Here is a 27,157-nt window from a genome sequence, read left to right on the forward strand (position 1 = left end):
TACCTCTCTCCAAAGCTTAGTAAATAGAACCCTGAGCCACTAAAATTATTTCTAAATTAGTGTTGCATGACTCATTTTATATAACCAAGCCATATGCATACAAGTGTAGGTATAGGTGTGTGCATTATATATTACAAATATGTGTTATATATATATATAGGGGTCGATTCAATTCAGCAACTTATGAATAGCGCCGGGAATTAGCTCCCGACGCTATTCAATTCAGCTCCAGTTAAGTCGGCGATGGCCCGTACTCGCCGACTAAACAGGTTGAATTGTCGGGAGAACGGGCATTCTCCGACTTAACTCCCCGGCGCGAGGCTGATTCCCGACAGAATCAGCCTTGCACCGGCCACGAGGCAGCACTTTTGTCGGGTTTCTTCTCTCATCCCCCGGGGATGAGAGAAGAATTCCCGACAACTGCGGGTAACTAGCAGCTGAATTGAATAGCGTCGGGAGCTAATTCCCGGCGCTATTCATAAGTTGCCGAATTGAATCGACCCCATAGTGTATGTGTGTGTGATAGATAGATAGATAGATAGATAGATAGATAGATAGATAGATAGATAGATAGATAGATAGATAGAGCCCCCACTGCAGAGTGTGGCAGGGGCACTTTTATGTATACATGTGTAGGTATAGGTGTGTGTGTGTTATACACTAGTCCCCACTGCAGAGTGTGGCAGGGGCACTTTTATGTATACATGTGTAGGTATAGGTGTGTGTGTGTGTGTGTGTGTGTGTGTTATACACTAGTCCCCACTGCAGAGTGTGGTAGGGGCACGTGTGTGTGTGTGTGTGTGTGTGTGTTATACACTAGTCCCCACTGCAGAGTGTGGTAGGGGCACTTTTGTGTGTGTGTGTGCGTGTTATACACTAGTCCCCACTGCAGAGTGTGGTAGGGGCACTTTTATGTGTGTGTGTGTGTTATACACTAGTCCCCACTGCAGAGTGTGGTAGGGGCACTTTTATGTATACATGAGTGTGTGTGTGTGTGTGTGTGTGTGTGTGTGTGTGTGTGTGTGTGTTATACACTAGTCCCCACTGCAGAGTGTGGTAGGGGCACTTTTGTGTGTGTGTGTGTGTGTGTGTGTGTGTGTGTGTGTGTGTGTGTGTGTGTGTGTGTTATACACTAGTCCCCACTGCAGAGTGTGGTAGGGGCACTTTTATGTATACGTGAGTGTGCGTGTGTGTGTGTGTGTTATACACTAGTCCCCACTGCAGAGTGTGGTAGGGGCACTTTTATGTGTGTGTGTGTGTGTGTGTGTGTGTGTGTGTGTGTGTGTGTGTGTGTGTGTGTGTTATACACTAGTCCCCACTGCAGAGTGTGGTAGGGGCACTTTTATGTATGTGTGTGTGTGTGTGTGTGTTATACACTAGTCCCCACTGCAGAGTGTGGTAGGGGCACTGTGTGTGTGTGTGTGTGTGTGTGTGTGTGTGTTATACACTAGTCCCCACTGCAGAGGGTGGCAGGGGCACTTTTATGTATACATGTGTAGGTATAGGTGTGTGTGTGTGTGTGTGTGTGTGTGTGTGTGTGTGTGTGTGTGTGTGTGTGTGTTAGATAAACATTACAGCCCCCACTGCAGAGTGTGGTAGGGGCACTTTATGCATACATGTGTAGGTATAGGTGTGTGCAGTGTGTGATATACATTACAGCCCCCACTGCAGAGTGTGGTAGGGGCACTTTATGTATACATGTGTAGGTATAGGTGTGTGCAGTGTGTGATATACATTACAGCCCCCACTGCAGTTAGGGGCACTTTTGTGCATGTGAAGACCTCCTGTTCCACAGCTGCAGATTACAAGGCTCAGAGACTGAAAATAACTTCACACAACATGAACCCATCAGGATGTCACTGTGCATTGGGTCAGGCAGGGGATACCCGGGCTCCTGCCATGGACAAGTCCCCACAAAGTAGGGACAACATGCAGCTACGGGCTGCGTCTGCGCCAGTACAGACTATATGAAGGACCGCAGTCCGGGCACTGAGCTCCGACCTCCCCCCGCTTACCTGGATGAGCCGCCGCTGCCATATCCGCTCCTTAATCGCCCTGTTACGCGGTGCCCGGTAGTAAGATGGCCGCCTCCGCGGCTCCTCCCGGTGCCCGGTAGCAAGATGGCTGCCGCCAGCAGACGACTTCTTTTTTCTATTATTTTTCCTTTTTCGCCCCTCCTAACTACTACACGGTGATAGGGACCGCGCGGCTCACACTAACTTGCCACTGCCTGAGCAGGGATGATAGACAGCGCCGCCCATCCAATAGGCGTCACGCTGGAGGTGCCGGGCAAGAGCCACGCCCACCGGGACGCGCCTAACAGGTTAGGTTGCCTGAAGACGTCGTAGAAAGTTGCGTAAGGGCGCGGGGATTGGCTGACGGGAAAAGAAGGTGCAGTGATTGGTTGCCTGCACCGTCGCGCGTCTCGATTGGGCGGTCGGACAGAAGGGGGAGGTTCCGTCGGTGTTGCGTAAGTGGGGGAGTTGTCAGCTTGTCAGTCTTACTGAGTCTGCGCAGTGTGGGCGCTGCTCAGCTGCTGGCTGGCTGCTGGTGTTTGCTGTGGCAGTGTGGGCAGTAGTATATAGCAGGATGTGCCTGGCAGAGGTTGCCCAGCTGGGTACTGATACTTGCCATGGGTTCCTAATTCTTACTGACAGTCCCATTTCTGCAGTGCAGTTGTTTTTTGGTTACATGAAAGGACACTTCTATAAACCAGTAATTATGGGGTCTATTTATTAAGCCTTGGCTGGAGATAAAGTGGAGAGAGGTAAAGTACCAGGCAATCAGCTCCTAACTGCCATGTAACAGGCTGATTTGAAAAATGACAGGAGCTGATTGGGTGGTACTTTATCTCTCTCCAAGGCTTAGTAAATAGACTCCATAGTCACTAAAATCACCTGTACCGGACATAGGATAAATGTATGCGTTAAGGTAAAGCGTTAAAACCTAGGCTGCGGCAGTGCACGCTCCCTGCTTGTCACTCACAGGCCCTGAGGCTGCTCAAGGTGAGGCGCAAGCTCCAGGCCAACCACCATGAGAGTGTCAGCTCAGAGCCAGTCAGTGACCAGGTGCTTCCTCTGCCTAGGGATGACCATCACAAGGTTGTGTAGTGGGTATACGCAGTCACGGCAGATGTTTCTGTCTGTGCAATCCTGCTGTTCTCCATATGACACGTGACATTGGATGGCCATCGGAAAGAAGAGTGGCACCTGGCATTGAATTGAAAAACTATTTCCATCGAGCCAGGAACATCGATGGCTGCTAACCATCGTCTTCCAATTTCCACCCCTACCTGGGCCTTTAAACTCTACAAGACTGAGCCTCTGGCCAGTGACCAGCTGCAGGGAAAGAGATGGGGAGCAGAGTGGGTCATGCTACCTGTCCACCATCTACCACTGGCCGTCCCATGCCTGCGTCTACTGTCAGTCATCCTACTACTGCAGCCTGTGGTATTCACCTGGTGGGCTCCTCACCAGTGGGTGATGTGCTGCAGGTCTGCACGCCGACTCAGGTCAGAGAGAGACGCATTACTGAGTGCTTGATTCAGACTCGCCTAAAGAATCCCGCAATACCCGCATTTAATGTTTATCATCCCAGGAATTTACCGAGCCAAAATATTGAGCGAAACTCAGGAATCCCAGGATCTGGGATCATAGTATTAGAATTCCTAGTCCCATGTTTATAAGATTTGTTTCTAACAATACCAATTATTTCCAATATTGACCGGCTGCTCACTACAGTATGTTTTGTTTAGTATATTGTATATACATAGATATCTTTACTTTCTCTTACGTCCTAGAGGATACTGGGGTTCCATTTAGTATCATGGGGTATAGACGGGTCCACTAGGAGCCATGGGCACTTTAAGAACTGGATAGTGTGTGCTGGCTCCTCCCTCTATGTCCCTCCTACCAGACTCCGTTTAGAAAATGTGCCCGGAGGAGCCGGTCACGTCGCTGGAAGCTCCTGAAGAGTTTTCTGCATTCATTTTTCTGTTTGTTATATTCAGGCAGGTCTGGATGGCACCAGCCTGCGTGCTTCGTGGGACTTAGGGGGGGGAAACGGCCCAACCTCTTGAAGGGTTAATGGTCCCGTTCCCCGCTGACAGGACACTGAGCTCCTGAGGGAACTATTCACAAGCCCCACCACGGCGAGCGTACATTCCCGCAGCACGCCGCCACCCCTAACAGAGCCAGAAGAATGAAGAGTGGTGAGTACTAAGCCGGCGTCCTGGTTAGCGGGTCGTCGGCCATTATGGCGACATGAGGGTCTGGAGACGCACGGTTTCTCACCAGGCGGATTGCGTCTCCAGACTCAGTACACAACTTGCAAACAAACCCTTAAAACGGATCTGGCTCCATTTTAAGCACAAAATTACCTCAGCCAGTATAAAAAAAGCGAGAATACCGCACGCCATTGAAGGGGCGGAGCTTTACTATGAGAGGATCCAGCAGCTAACCAGCGCCATTTTCCCTCTGCAGTGGACACAGACGCTGACTGATATATATTGATGATGTGACTGCTGACAAAAGCAGCAGGATGAATTCTGAAGTGTTTGGGGCAATATTATCTGCTCATATTCAGTCAAATGCTTCAGAACTCATGGGACGGCGCTTCACAGTGCAGATGGACAATGACCCGAAGCATACTGCGAAAGCAACCAAAGAGTTTTTTAAGGCAAATAAGTGGAATGTTATGCAATGGCCAAGTCAATCACCTGACCTGAATCCGATTGAGCACGCATTTCACTTGACGAAGACAAAACTGAAGGTAAAATGCCCCAAGAACAAGCAGGAACTGAAGACTTTTGCAGTAGAGGCCTGGCAGCGCATCACCAGGGATGAAACCCAGCGTCTGGTGATGTCTATGCGTTCCAGACTTCAGGCTGTAATTGACTGTAAAGGATTTGCAACAAAGAATTAAAAAGTGAAAGTTTGATTTAGGATTGTCTAGTTTGTCCCGTTACTTTTGGTCCCTTCAAAAGTGAGAGGCACATATAGAAACCGCTGTAATCTCTACACCGTTCACCTGATATGGATGTAAATACCCTCTGTCAAAGTCAGAAAAATATCTCTATACACACTGCCATATTTGCACCTCACACTGGTCCGCGCTGCGCATGCGTGCGCTCTCCCGTGAAGGCGCATACCCGCTGTTGCGTGCACCCGCTGGTGCACGGTATGCGTATTTACGGTAAAGTTTGTGTAGTCGTAGCGTGCGACTCAATCGTTACATATTTTTCACAAATAATGTATTTTATAGATCATGGTCCCTTTGATAGATTCTGAAAGTTTGGTTAATATAGAATGTTTATGAACAGAGGAATCCCTCTTTGTTTGATACGAAGGGTCAGATAGGAGTAATACAGTGGTGTTTAGTATCCATCGGAAGAATATTTAATTAGAAATATTCCGGTGTTGGTTTGAAGCAGATCAATCGCTCGTGCGAATAGTTATGGACATAAGAAGTTTATGAACATTTACTTTATTTGCACTTTATTACCCATGCGGCGGGAAACCCAGTTTCCCTCCCACCTGAGCAGTTGGAAATAGTCACAGCCCACCTGTATGAATCAACCTATGACCTTTTGTTATAATGCGAAGCCGAATTCCTGTGTCCAATGAACAATGAGATTGTAGGGACCATTGAATTGTATTGTGTGTGGGGCATAAATAGCAGGCCGACCATATCCAACTTCACTCTCTTCAACGGTTCTCATTGCTGATAATCGGGAGCTTGATATCGAGGCGCATGCGATCGTTCCCCTTGTGCGTAAGTTCTCTCCGTAATCATATTGTCTTACTGTGAGCCATTTCTCTCTCTCCCTCTCTTCTCGTTCTCTCGTATTTTTCCTTGATTAGACTTGAATTGTATTGTATTGTATTTCCTGTGTAGTTATCTGGTTAGTTGGTTTATGTTATATTGTAGTGTATGCTTTGTACTGTGATTCCTTTTGCAAGTATAATAGTCATAATACACATAATAGGTTTCGGACCCTAAGCCCAGGTATCTGCGTATTCTTTATAGTGTTAAGTACTCCCTGAGCATCGGTGACACCCAAGCAGCTTTGTAGTTAATCAGGTTACACAAGGTTGCACTTACACTTTGTCTCTACATTAAGGTTTGCTGTGTATTTCATTGCTAAAGGTATAGATATAAAGGTTTAACGTTGTGAGCGTCTGCATCGCTGGTGATCTCCTCGTGGTCCCGAGCGCTGCTACGCTATAGCGAATCATTACGATAAGTCAACAGCCAATAGTCTGCCTGCCTGCGATCACTTGGCCGTGAGTGAACGTGACGCCTGAGCGTCTCGATCACGGCTAAGCGATCGATACGCAACTTGCGTACCCTTACGGTACTTCTTACGTAGATAGCGTACAGTGTTCTTAGACCTCATAAAGGGTTATATACACGATAAATATTTAGCTTTATCACCTCAAATTAAAGCGGAAAGTCTGCAGTTAGAGCACATCTTGTTTGTTTCATTTCAATTCCATTGTGGTGGTGTTTAGAGCCCAAAATACGAGAATTATGTAGATGTCCCAATATTTATGGACCTGACTATATATATATGTATAATGGCGCCTCTAAATAATGGAATTGTATGGTAATTAAATTATTATGGATATACCGTACAAATGGATATCACTGGTGCAATTATTGCACTCCACATCTCAAAATTATCCAGAAATTATGCTAAAAACTGATTATTTGTATTACATTCATTATAGTACTCCATGTTTAAAAGCATTTTAGGATGACACTGCAATACCACCCATCAGCAGCAGATGGCAGTACAGAAATGTACATTTCCAGCATGTATATATTTGTGTATATATGCCTTGTGGTGTTTTCCATACACTTGTTATATGCATGCTACTGTAGGTCAAATTTAACAATCTATGCTTGTGGCTTTTGGACGTATTAACCCTTTGCTCCACACGTGCACAAAATATAACAGTTGTTGTAGGTGGATGCGTTCAGCATCCCAGACGTCGGGATGCTGACAGTCATGTGACCAGCAATGCAATACAGCTTGTCTTAGCACCTCTCCTACCTGGCCTTGGTTGTTTTTAATTAGTATATTTTCCTTGCATCTACAGATTTCATATTGGAATAGGCACTATGAATGGTACGTCCTGGATACATTTAAATCATATGTTAGCATCAGGAATGGGTTCATAGCGTGGGACCCTCTGGGTTGGTGGGGCGGGGCTGCTTCAGGGCAACGTTATTGTAACACTTAATCTAACACTTTTTAGCACCTAAATTGTGTTTTCCTCATGTAACACCTTTTAACTAGAGATGAGCGGGTTCGGTTCCTCGGGATCCGAACCCCCCTGAACTTCACCTATTTTACACGGTTCCGAGGCAGCCTCGGATCTTCCCGCTTTGCTAGGTTAACCCGAGCGCGCCCGAACGTCATCATCCCGTTGTCGGATTTTCGCAAGATTCGTATTCTATATAAGGAGCTGCGTGTCGCCGCCATTTTCACTCGTGCTTTGGAGATTGAACGGAGAGGACGTGGCTGCGTTCTCTATCTGAAAAGCTCCGTAATCTGTGCTCAGTGTGCTGAAAATATCTGTGCTCAGTGTGCTGCAAATAATCTGTGCTCAGTGTGCTGAAAATATCTACGTTCTCTGCCTGAAAACGCTCCATATCTGTGCTCAGTGTGCTGCAAATATCTGATCAGTGTGCTGCATTGTGGGGACTGGGGACCACCAGTATATAATATATACTTTTCTATAGCTTCTATACTGCTTGTCAGGACACATGGGTCACAGTCACACAGCTCTGTACTGATATATACAGTAATATATATACTTTTCTATAGCTTCTATACTGCTTGTCAGGACACATGTGTCACAGTTACACCGCTCTGTACTGATATATACAATAATATATATATACTTTTCTATAGCTTCTATACTGCTTGTCAGGACACATGTGTCACAGTTACACTGCTCTGTACTACTACTGATATACAGTAATATTATATATACTTTTCTATAGCTTCTATACTGCTTGTCAGGACACATGTGTCACAGTTACACCGCTCTGTACTGATATACAGTAATATTATATATACTTTTCTATAGCTTCTATACTGCTTGTCAGGACACATGTGTCACAGAACCACCGCTCTGTACTGATATACAGTAATATTATATATACTTTTCTATAGCCTCTATACTGCTTGTCAGGACACATGGGTCACAGTTACACCGCTCTGTACTACTACTGATATACAATAATATATATACTTTTCTATAGCTTCTATACTGCTTGTCAGGACACGTGTCACAGTTACACCGCTCTGTACTGATATACAGTAATATTATATATACTTTTCTATAGCTTCTATACTGCTTGTCAGGACACACATGGGTCACAGTTACACCGCTCTGTACTACTACTGATATACAGTAATATATATACTTTTCTATAGCCTCTATACTGCTTGTCAGGACACATGGTTACAGATACACTGCTCTGTACTGATATACAGTAATATTATATATACTTTTCTATAGCTTCTATACTGCTTGTCAGGACACGTGTCACAGTTACACTGCTCTGTACTGATATACAGTAATATTATATATACTTTTCTATAGCTTCTATACTGCTTGTCAGGACACACATGGGTCACAGTTACACCGCTCTGTACTACTACTGATATACAGTAATATATATACTTTTCTATAGCTTCTATACTGATTGTCAGGACACGTGTCACAGTTACACTGCTCTGTACTGATATATACAGTAATATATATACTTTTCTATAGCTTCTATACTGCTTGTCAGGACACGTGTCACAGTTACACCGCTCTGTACTGATATACAGTAATATTATATATACTTTTCTATAGCTTCTATACTGCTTGTCAGGACACGTGTCACAGTTACACTGCTCTGTACTGATATACAGTAATATTATATATACTTTTCTATAGCTTCTATACTGCTTGTCAGGACACACATGGGTCACAGTTACACCGCTCTGTACTACTACTGATATACAGTAATATATATACTTTTCTATAGCTTCTATACTGATTGTCAGGACACGTGTCACAGTTACACTGCTCTGTACTGATATATACAGTAATATATATACTTTTCTATAGCTTCTATACTGCTTGTCAGGACACGTGTCACAGTTACACCGCTCTGTACTGATATACAGTAATATTATATATACTTTTCTATAGCTTCTATACTGCTTGTCAGGACACGTGTCACAGTTACACTGCTCTGTACTGATATATACAATAATATATATACTTTTCTATAGCTTCTATACTGCTTGTCAGGACACATGTGTCACAGTTACACCGCTCTGTACTACTACTGATATACAATAATATATATACTTTTCTATAGCTTCTATACTGCTTGTCAGGACACGTGTGTTACAGTTACACCGCTCTGTACTGAAATACAGTAATATTATATATACTTTTCTATAGCCTCTATACTGCTTGTCAGGACACATGGGTCACAGTTACACCGCTCTGTACTGATATACAGTAATATTATATATACTTTTCTATAGCCTCTATACTGCTTGTCAGGACACACATGTCACAGTTACACCACTCTGTACTGATATACAGTAATATATATACTTTTCTCTGACGTCCTAGTGGATGCTGGGACTTCCGTAAGGACCATGGGGGGAATAGCGGCTCCGCAGGAGACTGGGCACAAAAGTAAAAGCTTTAGACTAGCTGGTGTGCACTGGCTCCTCCCCCTATGACCCTCCTCCAAGCCTCAGTTAGATTTTTGTGCCCGAACGAGAAGGGTGCAGGCTAGGTGGCTCTCCTGAGCTGCTTAGAAGTAAAAGTTTAAATAGGTTTTTTATTTTCAGTGAGTCCTGCTGGCAACAGGCTCACTGCATCGTGGGACTAAGGGGAGAAGAAGCGAACTCACCTGCGTGCAGAGTGGATTGGGCTTCTTGGCTACTGGACATTAGCTCCAGAGGGACGATCACAGGTTCAGCCTGGATGGGTCCCGGAGCCGCGCCGCCGGCCCCCTTACAGAGCCAGAAGAGCGAAGAGGTCCGGAGAAAGCGGCGGCAGAAGACGTTCCTGTCTTCAAATAAGGTAGCGCACAGCACTGCAGCTGTGCGCCATTGCTCTCAGCACACTTCACACTCCGGTCACTGAGGGTGCAGGGCGCTGGGGGGGAGCGCCCTGAGACGCAATAAAACACTATAAAAACCTTATATGGCTAAAGAAATGCATCACATATAGCTCCTGGGCTATATGGATGCATTTAACCCCTGCCAGTTTTCCTGAAAAAAGCGGGAGAAAAGGCCGCTGTGAAGGGGGCGGAGCCTTTCTCCTCAGCACACAAGCGCCATTTTCTTTCACAGCTTCGCTGGAAGGACGGCTCCCTGACTCTCCCCTGCAGTCCTGCTACAAGAATCAGGGTAAAACAAGAGAGGGGGGGGGGGGCACTATTGGCAGCAAATATAAAACAGCAGCTATAAAGGGAGAAACACTTATATAAGGTTATCCCTGTATATATATAGCGCTCTGGTGTGTGCTGGCAAACTCTCCCTCTGTCTCCCCAAAGGGCTCGTGTGGTCCTGTCCTCTATCAGAGCATTCCCTGTGTGTGTGCTGTGTGTCGGTACGTTTGTGTCGACATGTATGAGGAGAAAAATGATGTGGAGACGGAGCAGAGTGTCTGTAACAGTGATGTCACCCCCTAGGGGGTCGACACCTGAGTGGATGTACTGTTGAAAATTACGTGACAGTGTCAGCTCTGTATAACAAAAACAGTGGTTGACATGAGACAGCCGGCTACTCAGCTTGTGCCTGTCCAGACGTCTCATAGGCCGTCAGGGGCTCTAAAGCGCCCGTTACCTCAGATGGCAGATACAGACGCCGACACGGATACTGACTCCTGTGTCGACGGTGAAGAGACAACCGTGATTTCCAGTAGGGCCACACGTTACATGATTGAGACAATCGAAAATGTTTTATACATTTCTGATAATACGAGTACCACCAAAAAGGGGTATTATGTTCGGTGAGGGAAAAACTACCTGTAGTTTTCCTGAATCTGAGAAATAAAATGAGGTGTGTGATGATGCGTGGGTTTCCCCCCGATAACAATTGATAATTTCTTAAAAAGTATTGGCTGTATACCCTTTCCCGCCAGAGGTTAGGGTGCGTTGGGAAACACCCCCTAGGGGGGATAAGGCGCTCACACGCTTGTAAGAACAAGGGCTCTACCCTCTCATGAGATGGCCGCCCTTAAGGATCCTGCTGATAGAAAGCAGGAGGGTATCCAAAAATGTATTCACACACATACTGGTGTTATACTGCGACCAGCAATCGCCTCAGCCTGGAGGTGCAGTGCTGGGTTGGCATGGTCGGATTCCCTGACTGGAAATATTGATATCCTAGATAAGGATAGTATATTATTGCCTATAGAGCATTTAAAAGATGCATTTCTATATATGCATGATGCACAGCGGAATATTTGCCGACTGGCATCAAGTATAAGTGCGTTGTCCAATTCTACCAGTAAAATGGTCAGGTGATGCGGATTCCAAACGGCATTTGGAAGTATTGCCTTTGAAAGGGGACATTTGGGGTCGGTCTTTTAGACCTGGTGGCCACGGCAACAACTGGGAAATCCACGTTTGTACCCCAGGTCGCCTCTCAAAATAAGACGCCGTATTATCAGGCGCAGTCCTTTGTTGGCAAGCGGACAAAAGGTTCCTCTTTTCTGCTCGTGACAGAGGGAGAGGAAAAAGGCTGAAGAGATTAGCCAGTTCCCAGGAACAGAAACCTTTTCCCGCCTCTGCCAAGCCCTCAGTATGACGCTAGGGCCTTACAAGCTCAGGCACGGTGGGGGCCCGTTCTCAATTAATTTCAGTGCGCAGTGGGCTCACTCGCAAGTAGACCCCTGGATCCTTCAGGTAATATCTCAGGGGTACATATTGGAATTCGAGACGTCTCCCCCTCGCCGTTTCCAAAAGTCGGCTTTACCGACGTCTCCCTCTGACAGGGAGGCAGTTTTGGAAGCCATTCACAAGCTGTATTCCCAGCAGGTGATAATCAAGGTACCCCTCCTGCAACAGGGAACGGGGTATTATTCCACACTATTGTGGTACCGAAGCCAGACGGCTCGGTGAGACCGATTCTAAATCTAAATCTAAAATCAAAAATCTTTGAACACTTACATACAGAGGTTCAAATTCAAGATTGAGTCACTCAGAGCAGTGATTGCGAACCTGGAAGAAGGGGACTACATGATGTCTCGGGACATCAAGGATGCTTACCTTCATGTCAAAATTTACCCTTCTCACCAAGGGTACCTCAGGTTATGGTACAGAACTGTCACTATCAGTTCAGACGCTGCCGTAGGGATGGTCCACGGCACCCCGGGTCTTTACCAAGGTAATGGCCGAAATGATATCCCTTCGAAGGAAGGGAATTTTAGTTATCCCTTACTTGGACGATTCCCTGATAAGGGTAAGATCCAGGGAACAGTTGGAAGTCGGTGTAGCACTATCTCAGGTAGTGTTGCGGCAGCACGATTGGATTCTCAATATTCCAAAATCGCAGCTGGTTCCGACGACTTGTTTTCTGTTTCCTAGGGATGATCCTGGACACAGTCCAGAAAAAAGGTGTTTCTCCCGGAAGAGAAAGCCAGGGAGTTATCCGAGCTAGTCAGGAACCTCCTAAAACTGAACCAAGTCTCAGTGCATCAATGCACAAGGGTTCTGGGTAAAAATGGTGGCTTCCTACGAAGCAATCCCATTCGTTAGATTCCACGCAAGAACTTTCCAGTGGAACCTACTGGACAAATGGTCCGGGTCGCATTTTCAGATGCATCAGCGGATAACCCTGTCACCAAGGACAAGGGTATCCATCCTGTGGTGGTTGCAGAGTGCTCATCTTCTAGAGGGCCGCAGATTCGGCATTCAGGACTGGGTCCTGGTGACCACGGATGCCAGCCTGCGAGGCTGGGGAGCAGTCACACAGGGAAGGAATATCCAGGGCTTAGGGTCAAGCCTGGATACATCACTTCACATAAATATCCTGAAGCTAAGGGCCATTTACAATGCTCTAAGCTTAGCAAGACCTCTGCTTCAAGGTCAGCCGGTGTTGATCCAGTCGGACAACATCATGGCAGTCACCCACGTAAACAGACAGGGTGGCACAAGAAGCAGGAGGGCAATGGCAGAAGCTGCAGGGATTCTTCGCTGGGCGGAAAATCATGTGATAGCACTGTCAACAGTATTCATTCCGGGAGTGGACAACTGGGAAGCAGACTTCCTCAGCACGACCTCCACCCGGGAGAGTGGGGACTTCACCCAGAAGTCGTCCACATGATTAAAAAACTCAACAGGTATTGCGCCAGGTCAAGAGACCCTCAGGCAATAGTTGTAGACGCTCTGGTAACACCGTGGGTGTACCAGTCAGTGTATGTGTTCCCTCCTCTGCCTCTCATACCCAAGGTACTGAGATTGATAAGATGGAGAGGAGAAAGCACTATATTCGTGGCTCCGGATTGGGCAAGAAGGACTTGGTAACCGGAACTTCAAGAGATGCTCACGGAGGATCCGTGGCCTCTACCTCTAAGAAGGGACCTGCTCCAGCAAGGACCCTGTCTGTTCCAAGATTTACCGCGGCTGCGTTTGACGGCATGCCGGTTGAACACCGGATCCTGAAGGAAAAAAGGCATTCCGGATGAAGTCATCCATATCCTGATCTAAAGCCAGGAAGGATGTAACCGCAAAAACATTATCACCGCAATTGGCGAAAATATGTTGCGTGGTGCGAGGCCAGTAAGGCCCGACGGAGGAAATTCAACTGGGTCGATTCCTACATTTCCTGCAAGCAGGATTGTCTATGGGCCTAAAATTAGGATCCATTAAGGTTCAAATTTCGGCCCTGTCGATCTTCTTCCAGAAGGAACTGGCTTCAGTTCCTGAAGTCCAGACTTTTGTAAAGGGGGTACTGCATATACAGCCTCCCTTTGTGCCTCCAGTGGCACCCTGGGATCTCAATGTGGTTTTGGGATTCCTAAAATCACATTGGTTCGAACCACTTGCCACAGTGGATTTAAAAATATCTCACATGGAAAGTGGTAATGCTGTTAGCCCTGGCTTCAGCCAGGCGCGTATCAGAATTGGCGGCTTTATCCTATAAAAGCCCTTACCTGATATTTCATTCGGATAGGGCGGAATTGAGGACTCGTCCTCAATTTCTACCTAAGGTGGTTTCAGCGTTTCACATGAACCAACCTATTGTGGTACCTGCGGCTACTAGGGACTTGGAGGACTCCAAGTTGCTGGACGTAGTCAGGGCCCTGAAAATATATGTTTCCAGGACGGCTGGAGTCAGAAAATCTGACTCGCTGTTTATACTGTATGCACCCAACAAGCTGGGTGCTCCTGCTTCTAAGCAGACGATTGCTCGTTGGATTTGTAATACAATTCAGCTTGCACATTCTGTGGCAGGCCTGCCACAGCCAAAATCTGTTAAAGCCCATTCCACAAGGAAGGTTAGGCTCATCTTGGGCGGCTGCCCGAGGGGTCTCGGCTTTACAACTTTGCCGAGCAGCTACTTGGTCAGGGGCAAACACGTTTGCTAAATTCTACAAATTTGATACCCTGGCTGAGGAGGACCTGGAGTTCTCTCATTCGGTGCTGCAGAGTCATCCGCACTCTCCCGCCTGTTTGGGAGCTTTGGTATAATCCCCATGGTCCTTACGGAAGTCCCAGCATCCACTAGGACGTCAGAGAAAATAAGAATTTACTTACCGATAATTCTATTTCTCGTAGTCCGTAGTGGATGCTGGGCGCCCATCCCAAGTGCGGATTGTCTGCAATACTTGTATATAGTTATTGTTACAAAAAAATCGGGTTGTTTATTGTTGTGAGCCATCTTTTCAGAGGCTCCTACGTTTATCATACTGTTAACTGGGTTCAGATCACAGGTTGTACGGTGTGATTGGTGTGGCTGGTATGAGTCTTACCCGGGATTCAAAATCCTTCCTTATTATGTACGCTCGTCCGGGCACAGTATCCTAACTGAGGCTTGGAGGAGGGTCATAGGGGGAGGAGCCAGTGCACACCAGCTAGTCTAAAGCTTTTACTTTTGTGCCCAGTCTCCTGCGGAGCCGCTATTCCCCCCATGGTCCTTACGGAAGTCCCAGCATCCACTACGGACTACGAGAAATAGAATTATCGGTAAGTAAATTCTTATTTTCTATAGCTTCTATACTGCTTGTCAGGACACACATGGGTCACAGTTACACCGCTCTGTACTACTACTGATATACAGTAATATATATACTTTTCTATAGCTTCTATACTGCTTGTCAGGACACATGGGTCACAGTTACACTGCTAAAATTTTAGGACTAAAAATAGTATTGTAAGGTGTGAGGTGTTCAGAATAGACTGGAAAAAAAGTGGAAATTGTGGTTATTGAGGTTAATAATACTATGGGATCAAAATGACCCCCAAATTCTATGATTTAAGCTGTTTTTGAGGGTTCCACCCGAATCCAAAACACACCCGAATCCGACAAAAAAAATTCAGGGAGGATTTGCCAAAACGCGTCCAAATCCAAAACACGGCCGCGGAACCGAATCCAAAACCAAAACACAAAACCCGAAAAATGTTCGGTGCACATCTCTACTTTTAACACTCTGGGGTCAATCCAAGGTGTCAATCCAATTGCCTGCCTCACCTCACCATACTGATTAACACTCCCCCTTCCCCCCTTACCCCCCCCTCCCACACACACACACCTCTGTACAGCTGTCTCTAGCACAGTGCCAGGGTCTGTGCTATCACTTACGCTACATTTCTAAAGACATCACCTGAAAGATGACAACGGCCACATATCTGAGTGCTAGAACCTGCGGCACGGCATTAGTGGGGTCTGTGCAGACCCTCCCCAGTGGTGCCTACCCTGACCCCCCATTCCCCCCACCCACTCTGCAGCCTATCCCTATTTCTTCCTTCTCCGCAGCCTAACCCTAACTCTCCCAGGTGGTGCTTAAAACCTAACCTCTCCACCCCCCCCCCCTCCCCGCAGCCTAACCCTAACGGTACCCGGCATACTTATGTTACTTATGTACATGGCATCGGCTTTTCCACTGATGCTGTGACACCGGCGCCGGCATTGTGGCTGTGTGTTGGGATTCTGGCACCGGGATTTCGACTGCGGCATCCCGACCGCCGCCATCCTGAACGTATCCCACTCTATGATATTGTATATCATTGTGTACAGTATACAACTTGCATGCAACATAAAATGTATTACTTCTGGAATGCAGATCGACCACACTTAGATCGACCACTATTGGTCAACATACATTAGTTCGACATGGTCACTAGGTCGACATGGAAAAAAGCCGACATGCGTTTTTCACATTTTTTTATTTTATTTTTTGAACTTTTTCTTACTCTACGATCCATGTGGACTACGATTGGGAACGGTAACCTGCCCGAAGCGCGAGCCATGCAAGGGGACACGGAGCACTAATTGGGGTTCCCCGTCACTTTACGAAGAAAACGACACCCACAAAAGTAAAAAACAAAAATTAATGTCGACATTTGTCATGTTGCCCTTGTTCATGTCGACCTAATTACCATGTCGACCTAGTGACCATGTCGACTTAATGCACCACCAATAGTGGTCGACCTAAGTGTGGTGGACCTAATGACCCATGCCCTTTGGAAATATATGCAACTAAGTGCTGTGAATTTCTGTAGTGTGCTAATCTTATTGCTGATACTCTTGGTGTGCTAGGGGAAAATTTTTCTCTTTGTAATTATTTCAAACGTAACATGTACTGGAACTGAGTGTACACAGTGCGACACAGAGATATACACCTGTAACAGAGAAGTGCATTGTCATATAGGGGTCTATCCAGACCTGGACACATCCGAACATCTGTACGCAGTGGCTGCATCCAGAGAGGTCTGCAAACACGCCTCCGGCCGCAGTGTGCGTGCGCGACCCTTCACTATGCGACCACACCCTGGAAGGATGCAAGCGCATAGTGATTGACAGAGGTGGATGGTCGGGGGGGGCGGCGTTGTGGGGGTGTGGTGGGCAAAACGGGGGCGCGTCGTGAGTGCATCATGCAGACGCTCAGAGAAAACAAATGGCGCCGGACTACCTGCCACCGCAGTCAGGCTGCGTAGGCAGGGGTCAACCTCTAATCGAAGCTTTCACACATAAATTGCGGTTTCATCAGGGGACGGTACCACACACATGCTGGGCGATCTTGCCCTGTGCTGGGCGGCCCCCAGCATGTGCGTAGATGAATGAAGATCTTGCTGCGTAAGGAAAGCAAGATCTGCGTCCGTCTCTGAATAACCCCTTAGGCTGCCTTCAGCGAGTGTGTCTCTTTGGATTTGCGGACGCTACAGAGTTAGCCTAGAAGCGTAATGATTCCATTGACAGATATTAAACCTAGTGTACAGGTAGGGGCCTGCCGCTTGGCAGATAAGCATAGATCTCTCTATACGGGTGAGTATATGCAATGCAGGAGCCTGGAGACTGCGGGAGGAACGCTTGGTGACCATGTCTGTGTGTATGACCTCACAGAGCGGCAGCCATTCGCTATTCTTCTCTTCTCTAGTTTTTAGAATGTTCTAGATAAGAGATGTATGAAACGCCTCTGGATATCCTCTGTACAGAAGGTGAGTTATGGTAGAAAGGGACACTGAGACATCCGCTGGGCCCGGGCACTGAACGGTGTGTGGTCAAATATGAGAGAAAATAATAATAAAAAATAATAATGATCAATACTGTGCATGCTGCAAAAGGGCATTTCCAGAAGGCCTGGTCCCAGGTAATTAGTACCCACTCCCATCCCCTCTGGACACTCCCTATGATGGCATCATCACTACAAAACTTCCGTGTTATGGCAGCGACGCTGTAGTACAGACATAAATCACTTTGAAAATGTCCGCCGTGGCCATTTCTGAGTGATTTGCGCATGTGCACTGGAGATGTTCCCGAGTTTTGTTTTATCATTGATGTTTCCAATTGTAAAGCGCAATGGAATTTGCTGCGCTATATAAGAAACTGTCAATAAATAATATGGTTAGTAGAAGTCACCTTGGATTTGTATAATCTGTACAGAAGACCCTGGCCTATAGCTTGGTGATTTTGTATGCACACAGATCCCCTTGGTGACTTCTAACATCCATCACAAACACACACACACTTCATTACACACCCTTATTTATTATCCAGACAGAGACATGTAAATAGCCCCCCCATGAGCTTAAACCCATCCAATTAGGTTAATTGCTATTTATGTCATGAGTAATGACCCAGTGTCACCCCCGGTACCGCTTAGGAGGCAGGATGCGGGGCAGTTCTGCCAGCGGTACACATCAGTCTCTCCCTCCTTGTCCTGCTCAGCCCGCAGTGTAGGAGATCTATTCTCCTGTAACCCTACTCTGGTGCATTCCCACCTAAAAGATTCATGAAACGGTCCGGGCTAAGACAGTCTGCATCACAAGCAGCTCCGGCGAGCACTGCAGAATAAGCACAGCCAGGATTCCCCCCTTCTGTACATGGAAATTAGTCACACAGACTGCAGGCACAAATGACAGGATTAGCAGGTAACAAAAAGAAAGCACGTCTTTATTATGTAGCTCAGGCTAATCCAATGATGTAGCATCTCTGTACCACGGCACGGTACCATGACACACTGTCAGATTTGCAGGGCTCTCCTCATCTGCATGTACAAAGTCAGCACTTCATTACCAGCAAAGAGTCGCAGGCAGGATACACATCATAAACCGTCACCAAATAAACTTCCCAATGATGCTTTTCTGCTACAAGTAAAACAATCTAGTTTTTATGTTTGTAAATGGGCTTTAGAAGCAATTGTCGTGTTTATTGCTGTGTGTATATTCACCTAAATAGATGTATGTTAAATATGTCACTCTGCTGAAACCACATCGCCTCACGTATGTAATGTTTAATTACCGTGTTGAATGAGCGTGCCTAATTAGTACCGAAGTGGACGTGTGCAATTATATTATATGTGAGCGCAGAACTGCTGCTGAAAAACAGTATCTGTAATTATGCAATGTCATTCTGTTTGTTGTGTGGGTGCTGGGATGTGTGTCCTTGCCCAGAGGATTTTGGGGGGGAAGATGTGCAGTTCTGATATACGCAGGCAGGGGTGTAAATACATAAGCCGACCAGTTTTGGAATACGATGCAATTTCACAAATAATTTAAGGATTGTATTATTATAACTTTTTTTGTCTTTTTTTTACTGTTCAAAAAGGTGTTTTATGTGTTCAGGAATGTATGTAGTGTATATAGCGTGTAAGACAGCACGCGTTGCTCTCTCTTTCTGTGACTGGCAACAGAAAATAAGAGATAACGCAGCACTTTTAGACATATTTGCTCACCCTCAGAGCCGGTCCTAACCAATAAGATGCCCTGGGCAATATTTTGGCTGGTGCCCCCTAGCACGGGCGCTAGATCCGCTTCCGAGCCTACACCCCTTTCCCAGCACCTTCACCTCTCACCCATAGCAGTCCTCATTTTTGATGCTCCTACCCCCTATATTTTAAATAGTAACAGTGCACACATTCGGCGCACAGCCCAAAAAGGGGCGTGTTCTTGCTGGGAAGGGGCATCACCACACAATAATACCCCCAGTTCAAATTACGCCACAGCAGTGCAACTTTATTCACATTATATCATGTGATAGTGTCCCTTATTCACGTTACATCACACAGTAGTACCACTTTATATACATTACTCCTCACAGTAGTGCCCCTTATTCACATTACGTCACACTGATTTGCTCCTAATTCACATTACACCTCAGCATATTCCTATTAATTCACATTAGACCACACAGTAGTGCCCTTTCTATACGTTACGCCACACAGTAAAGCACCTTATACACATAATGCCACACTTTAGTAATGCCTTTATACACAAAAAAACTAGAGATGAGCGGATTCGGTTTTACTCGGTTCTCAAAACCGAATCTTATTGGCTATCCAAAACACGTGACATCCGTGAGCCAATAAGATTCGGTTTTGAGAACCGAGTAAAACCGAGTAAAACCGAATCCGCTCATCTCTAAAAAAAAACACCTAGTAATGCCCCTTACACACATGACACACATTATTAATGTCCTTATAAACATAAACCATGGCTGTATCTGCATACGAAATGCTACATTACAGTGATTTCCAGGAATACACTGTAACATAGCATTTCATATGCAGATACAGCCACAGTCACACACAGAATATAGGCATGCTGCATATAATTTTAATCAGCAGAAGCCGCTTGTGCCCCTAGGTATGCCAAATGCCCTAGGCATTTGCCTAGTTTGCCTATGCCTAAGGCCGGCTCTGCCCACCCTCACGGAATGGCCAGGAGGCTACTGAAAATCGGGTGCGGCTCCCGGCCTTCCGGAAAGGCATACAAGTATCCCGCAGTGCCACCCTTATATCTGGCACTGCCCACTGTCCTGAGTAAAGTGTGCGGGCCGGATCGTCGATGATGTGAATTGTTCTGATTTGCGCAATTGTAACCACGCCCCCAGCTTTACAATACCATTATTATTGGCACTTTAGAGTGGGGTGGGAGGGGGGCAGGGCCACGATGACGCAATCATGCTGGCACGAAAAATTGTGAAAAACTCATGTCAGCCTTTTTCCATGTCGTCCTTGTTCACGTTTTTCTCCACTCGCTATGGTGAGTGGGTGTCACACACAGCGAAGGCAGGTGTGTGGTGATTAAGTGGTATTTAGCGAGAAGGGGAGAGTGCAAAATAGGCGCAGTTTCAGAATGCCAAAGCCATGCAGTGCCGGAGCAGAGAGTCACTGCGCCCCGTGCCAGCCCTGCATCCTGATCACATGACGTCATGATGTCACAACAAGGGGGTGGATCCGCCAACACTGGGAAGTGAGTGTCCAAGGATCCTCTGGGCAGCTCTGCAACAGCAATACTGTCTGCATGAGTAGTTTCAGGCAGGGGCGTTTTAAGAAAGGAGGAGGCCCGTGTTCAGCCTCCTCCGTTCGGGCCCCCTCCTCTCTGCCCGGAGCGCTGTAGAGTCTGAGCTCTAGAGGGCTCAGACTCTACTGCGCATGCGCAGTTCTCCAGCGCGGCTGCCATTTTCCCTGAGATTTCTCTACTGCACATGCGCAGAACTCCGTGAAAATGGCCGCTGAGCGTTCTAATAGCGCTGCGGATGCCGGCGCTGGACTTTGGAGGGGTGAGTATTTTAAAAATGGGTGCAGTGTGTGCGGTGGGTGCCCCCTCTGGGCTCAGGGGCTCGTGTGCACCGCACACACTGCACCCATTATAGAAACGCCAGTGGTTTCAGGCACCCTGCAAGCCAAATACACTGGCCGGGGGGAAGTGATGCTGCTGCTCCCTGGGCCCTGGGCGACGCGCTCACACACCCAGAGTTACGGCCCTGATTGCATGCCCCCGTGTCCCGATTTGGAATTTGCAAATGTTTTGGGTTCTATGCTGCGGGTTAATTATTGCCAATATGTAAAAACAACTTTTACAATTCTCTATCTAAATTAAGATTATTATTAGTAAGTTCATTTTAATGACATAATAAGTTTGTAGAATAAAAGAAAGAAGACAAAAATGATATAATGTGTCAGTATTGGGGATGTAGGGTCTCCGCTGATAAAGGTTCACCTTGACGCTGGTCACAGTATGGGGAGAGCCTGGTCCCTGGCGCTTGGGTTTGATGTCTTCTCCAAGTGCCGGCAGAACATTTAACACTGCACCCATGTACAGTGTAAACGGTGTCGACGCGGGAATAACCCGGGTCTGAGCTGTGGCGTGAACAGGGTTTGTCCCGGGTCAGACCATGGATTCTGGGGTGAAAAGGGTATAAGAGAAAAGAAAACGCATTAAAATTGACTATTATATAGTTTTCTATGAATAGGAGGATGAGAAAAAATGAGTTTTCCCTAGCTAACATGCTTACTAGACAGAGTCCAGACACCTTATATACAGTACAATAAACGTGTCACTGAGAAAACATCTGACAAGTCTCCTACAATGGTCTGCCAAATATCTGTAATCAGATCTATGGCAAGAGTGTATATAGAGAGACCGTTAATATACAGTAGGTGGCAGCTGTCCATAACTTCTAGGGACAGACCAAGGTTTTAAAGGTCTGTTCCTAGAAATGTCCCTATTTTCCTGTACTGATCAACTAAACAGTACAAACCATTGAATTTCATATATGTGATGCAGTTCTCAGTGTTCGGCCTTAAATATTTGTAATTATTTCAGGGTAGTGTATAATATACAATGTCTGCTGTTCATGTTATACACACGGGTATGAGACTCAGTGTCGACAGTGGCTAGGTCGACACCCATTGGTTGACAGTGGCTAGGTCGACATGACCATTAGGTCGTCATGAACAATGCCCCCTGTAGTAGTGACGCTTGCACACGTAACGCCCCCTGTACCAGTGACGCTTACACACGTAGTTCCAGTGACGCTTGCACATGTATCGCCCCCTGTACCAGTGACGCTTCCACACGCAACACCCCCTGTACCAGTGACGCTTTCACACATAATGCCCCCTGTAATAGCGATACTTACACACGTAACGCCCCCTGTACCAGTGACACTTACACACGTAATGCCCCCTGTACCAGTTACGCTTACACACGTAGTACCAGTGACGCTTGCACATGTAACGCCCCCTGTACCAGTGACGCTTCCACATGTAACGCCCCCTGTACCAGTGCCACTTACACACGTACTGCCCCCTGTACCAGTGACGCTTCCAAATGTAACGCCCCCTGTACCAGTGCCACTTACACACGTAACGCCCCCTGTACCAGTGCCGCTTACACACGTAATTCCCCCTGTACCAGTGACGCTAACAGATGTAACGCCCCCTGTAGCAGTACCACTTACACACGTAACGCCCCCTGTAATAGTGCCGCTTACACACGTAATTCCCCCTGTACCAGTGACGCTAACAGATGTAACGCCCCCTGTAGCAGTACCACTTACACACGTAACGCCCCCTGTAATAGTGCCGCTTACACACGTAATGCCCCCTGTACCAGTGACGCTAACAGATGTAACGCCCCCTGTACCAGTACCGCTTACACACGTAACGCCCCCTGTAATAGTGCCGCTTACACACGTAATGCCCCCTGTAGCAGTACCGCTTACACACATAACTCCCCCTGTACCAGTGAGGCTTACACACGTAACGCCCTCTGTACCAGTGACGCTTGCACACATAACTCCCCCTGTACCAGTGAGGCTTACACACGTAACGCCCCCTGTAGTAGTGACGCTTGCACACATAACTCCCCCTGTACCAGTGACGCTTGCACACATAACTCCCCCTGTACCAGTGACGCTTGCACACATAACGCCCTCTGTACCAGTGACGCTTGCACACATAACGCCCCCTGTACCAGTGACGCTTGCACACATAACGCCCCCTGTACCAGTGACGCTTGCACACATAACGCCCCCTGTACCAGTGACGCTTGCACACATAACGCCCCCTGTACCAGTGACGCTTGCACGCGTAACGCCCCCTGTACCAGTGACGCTTGCACACATAACGCCCCCTGTACCAGTGACGCTTGCATACGCAACGCCCCCTGTACCAGTGATGCTTGCACGCGTAACGCCCCCTGTACCAGTGCTGCTTACACAAATTATGCGCAGTCACACTAACACACACAGATATACACACCACATACACATATACATAGACACACATACACATACATACTGTACATACATTACACACATACACAGTCACACATATATACAGTATACACAGACCCTGTATACACACACACACACACACACACACACACACACACACACACACACACACACACACACTTTCATTCACTCACTGTCTTTCCAAACACTTACCTAAGGAAGTCTGGCTGGCCGGAGCTGTATCAGCTCATCCTCCTGTTGCAGCCAGGACCCGTGTAGACCCGCCCCTTGTTCCCATGTAGACCCGCCCCCTTTTAGGTCCGTGCACTGCCACAAGGGAGGGGAGGGGGAGAGGAGGCTTTGGGCTGCCGGCGCCGCTGCCTGTCATAGAGTGTGACAGGTGCAGCAGCTGGCAGCAGCAGGGGGGACATGACGGCGCAGCATAGGAATGCAGAGCAGGAAGAGCGTCTCTCCTTCCTGGCGCCTCCCTGCACTGCATCCCTTTGCTGAGCGGCTAGCGCCGGGCCTGTACTTCCTATACTTACCCATCACACACTACCTCATACTGACAAACAGACACTGCTGATAATCACCCAACAGCAACATCACAACATTGTAAACATCCAAACACACACATATATATATATATATATATATATATCTATATCTGGAAAACATGAGTTGTCCGGGGTCCTGAGGACTGAAGGCCTAATTCAGACCTGATCGCACCAGCAAATTTGTTCTCTATTAGCAAAACCATGTGCACTGCAGGTGGGGCCGATGCAACATGTGCAGAGAGGGTCAGATTTGGGTGGGTTATATTGTTTCTGTGCAGGGTAAATACTGACTGCTTTATTTTTACACTGCAATTTAGATTTCAGTTTTAACACACCCCACCCAAATCTAACTCTCTTTGCACATGTTATATCTGCCCCCCCCCCCCCCCTCCCCACGGTGCGCATAATTTTGCCCATCAGAGAACAAATTTGCTACTGCGATCTGGTCTGAATTAGGCCCTGAGTTGGAGTGCCACTGGAGTAGAAGAAAGGGAAGAGGCACATGGGGATGCACAGACCTCTTGTAGAGGAGAAAAGGTGAGGACATCCATAATAGTTCAATCTCTTCTCCCTCTTACATCTCTGACCTTATCTCCCTTTACACTCCTGCCTGTCCTCTTCGCTCTGCTAATACACGCTGACTCTCCTGTCTTCTGATTACCTCCTCCCACTCCTACCTACAAGATTTTGCACGTGCTGCTCCTTTTTTCTGGAATTCTCTACCTCTCCCCATCCGACTCTCCACCTCTCTACAAAACTTCAAAAGGTCTCTCAACACCCACTTCTTCCCCAAACCCAGCCGTCTCTCCTCCTAACCCTCTTGTCTATGCTCACTGTCTACCCCTTCTGTGTCACCCCGGTCTGTTACCCCTCACCTTTTAGATTATAAGCTCGCAGGAGCAGGGCCTTCTTTCCTCATGTGCCTTTCCTTTTCTTACTTACACTATCTTATACTCTATACTCCCTTTGATGGCCCCTGACCCCGGGTTTTCTATACCTGTCCTATATTGTCTTGAACTACAATTGCTGTTTTCTTGTTTGCTCATTTTATTATGTACTGTGTAATGGGCGCTGCGGATCCCTTGTGGCACCATATAAATAAAGGCTAAAATAATAATAGTAAAGATGTTAATAAAAAAGGGAATGCAAAGGATAATATATATAATAAAATAATGTGCTGACAAGAAATAGATGAGGGGGAAGAGAGAGATGCAGTAAAATGGGGAGAAAGATGATGAGCAAAAAGTGTGTGTGTGTGCGCAGTCTGTGGGAACCCCCAACAGTGCATGTTTTACAGATCTCCATAGTATCACAAGTGATTCATTACGTGGCAGCTAGTAGTGAATACACATGTGCACTAGAGATCTGTAAAACATGCGCTGGTAGGGGTTCCTGAGGACTGGAGTTTGGAACACTGGTATAGGGGAACTCAGCGGCATTCTGGGTGCGAGCTTCACATGTCGCAATTTACGGATGTTCGGTACTTTGCGTTTGTGCAGGACCCATACTGCAGCGCATGTGCACTACAGGTCCTGCGACGTCGATAGCAGATCGGCTGCAGACTGTCAGTTGATTGACAGCCTGCAGCCATCAGGGGGTGGGGAGGTGGCGGCTATGGCCTCCATTTCCCATAATGGAGGCTTGTCGCCGCTGCTTTGGGGGAGTGACGAGACAAGGGTATCCATCGGAAGATGGAGATTTTCTGTCCACTTTGTAGGAACTGCGGTGGCCGGCTTACATGACCCGCTGGCCAGTGGTGTTGCAGGTGAACTCCTAGGACTCATCACGGATGACCAATGCAAGCAGGAGGCGTCTACTTATATCAGATGCCTCCTGCTGCATTACGACAGTAGTGCATCGCTGCTGCTGCTGCCTTGATGCCTCCTCCAACCACATCCAGATCAGGCCTCCTGTGCTGCCATCTGCTGGTGCCTCCGCTTTTAATCATAGCACTAACAAGAGCTTCTCCTGTCTCTTAATTGGTCTCAGTTTGGAAAGCAGGCGTTGGACGCAAACTCCAGTATTACGGTTTCGGCTATGTGCGCATCTGTAATCATAGATATCATAGCGAGGGGCCCTGCTTCAGATTTCATACTGGGCCCATATGCTTCTAGCTACGCTGCTGAGCATAAGAGTTATGCCGTCTCAGTAACCGATCATTGAAGTCACATTAATTATCACTGCAAGGATTGCTGCCGTATCCTCCATAGACTCATGTGCCGGTCTATAAGACTTGCAGCAAGGGCACCTTATAATGGGATTCTGCAGTCTTGAACCGCGAAGGTTATTAGAAGATCAGTCCTCAGACTCTATGCCAGTAAAGGTTATTAATCTGACTGCTGACGCCTCTGTCTCAGTGAGAGTTGCCGAGTGACGTTTATACACAGGGACAGAGCTCGTACAACGTGAAACCTTAACAGCATGGCTGGGAAGGTCCTAAATAAGTTGAGCAGATCGTACTTTATATTATCAGACATGGGGGGTCATTCCGGGTTGATCGCTAGCTATTTTTTGCAGCGCTGCGATCAGATAGTCGCCGCCTATGGGGGAGTGTATTTTCGCTTTGCAAGTGTGTGAGCGCATGTGCAGCCGAGTGGAATAAAACATTTTTGTGCAGTTTCTGAGTGGGTCTGAACTTACTCTACTCAACCGCTGCGATCACTTCAGCCTGTCCAGTCCCGGAATTGACGTCAGATACCCGCCCTGCAAACGCTTGGACACGCCTGCGTTTTTTCAAACACTCCCTGAAAACGGTCAGTTGACACCCATAAACGTCCTCTTCCTGTCAATCTCCTTGCGATCGGCTGTGCGAATGGATTCTTCGTTAAATCCATCGCCCAGCACCGATCGGCTTTGTACCTGTACGACACGCCGGCGC

General features: G+C 47.1%; 1 protein-coding gene across 4 annotated transcripts in view; it reads right to left on the reverse strand.

Moving 5' to 3' along the window:
- Window positions 1-27,157, reverse strand: part of ARNT (aryl hydrocarbon receptor nuclear translocator) — a 101,243-nt gene that overhangs the window by 49,150 nt on the left and 24,936 nt on the right. For 2 of the 4 annotated variants that reach the window (XM_063947050.1, XM_063947051.1), the window contains exon 2: window positions 21,703-21,884. Coding sequence is in view for 2 of the 4 variants with exons in the window: in XM_063947052.1 (XP_063803122.1) it covers window positions 2,016-2,037 (22 nt within the window). In the remaining 2 variants the exon portion in view is untranslated. Of the gene's footprint in view, window positions 1-2,015; window positions 2,296-21,702; window positions 21,885-27,157 lie in introns of those variants that run through there. The other 2 variants (XM_063947052.1, XM_063947049.1) reach the window with 1 other exon arrangement.

Source organism: Pseudophryne corroboree, chromosome 12 (genome assembly GCF_028390025.1).
Source record: "Pseudophryne corroboree isolate aPseCor3 chromosome 12, aPseCor3.hap2, whole genome shotgun sequence".
Taxonomy (NCBI): Eukaryota; Metazoa; Chordata; class Amphibia; order Anura; family Myobatrachidae; genus Pseudophryne; species Pseudophryne corroboree.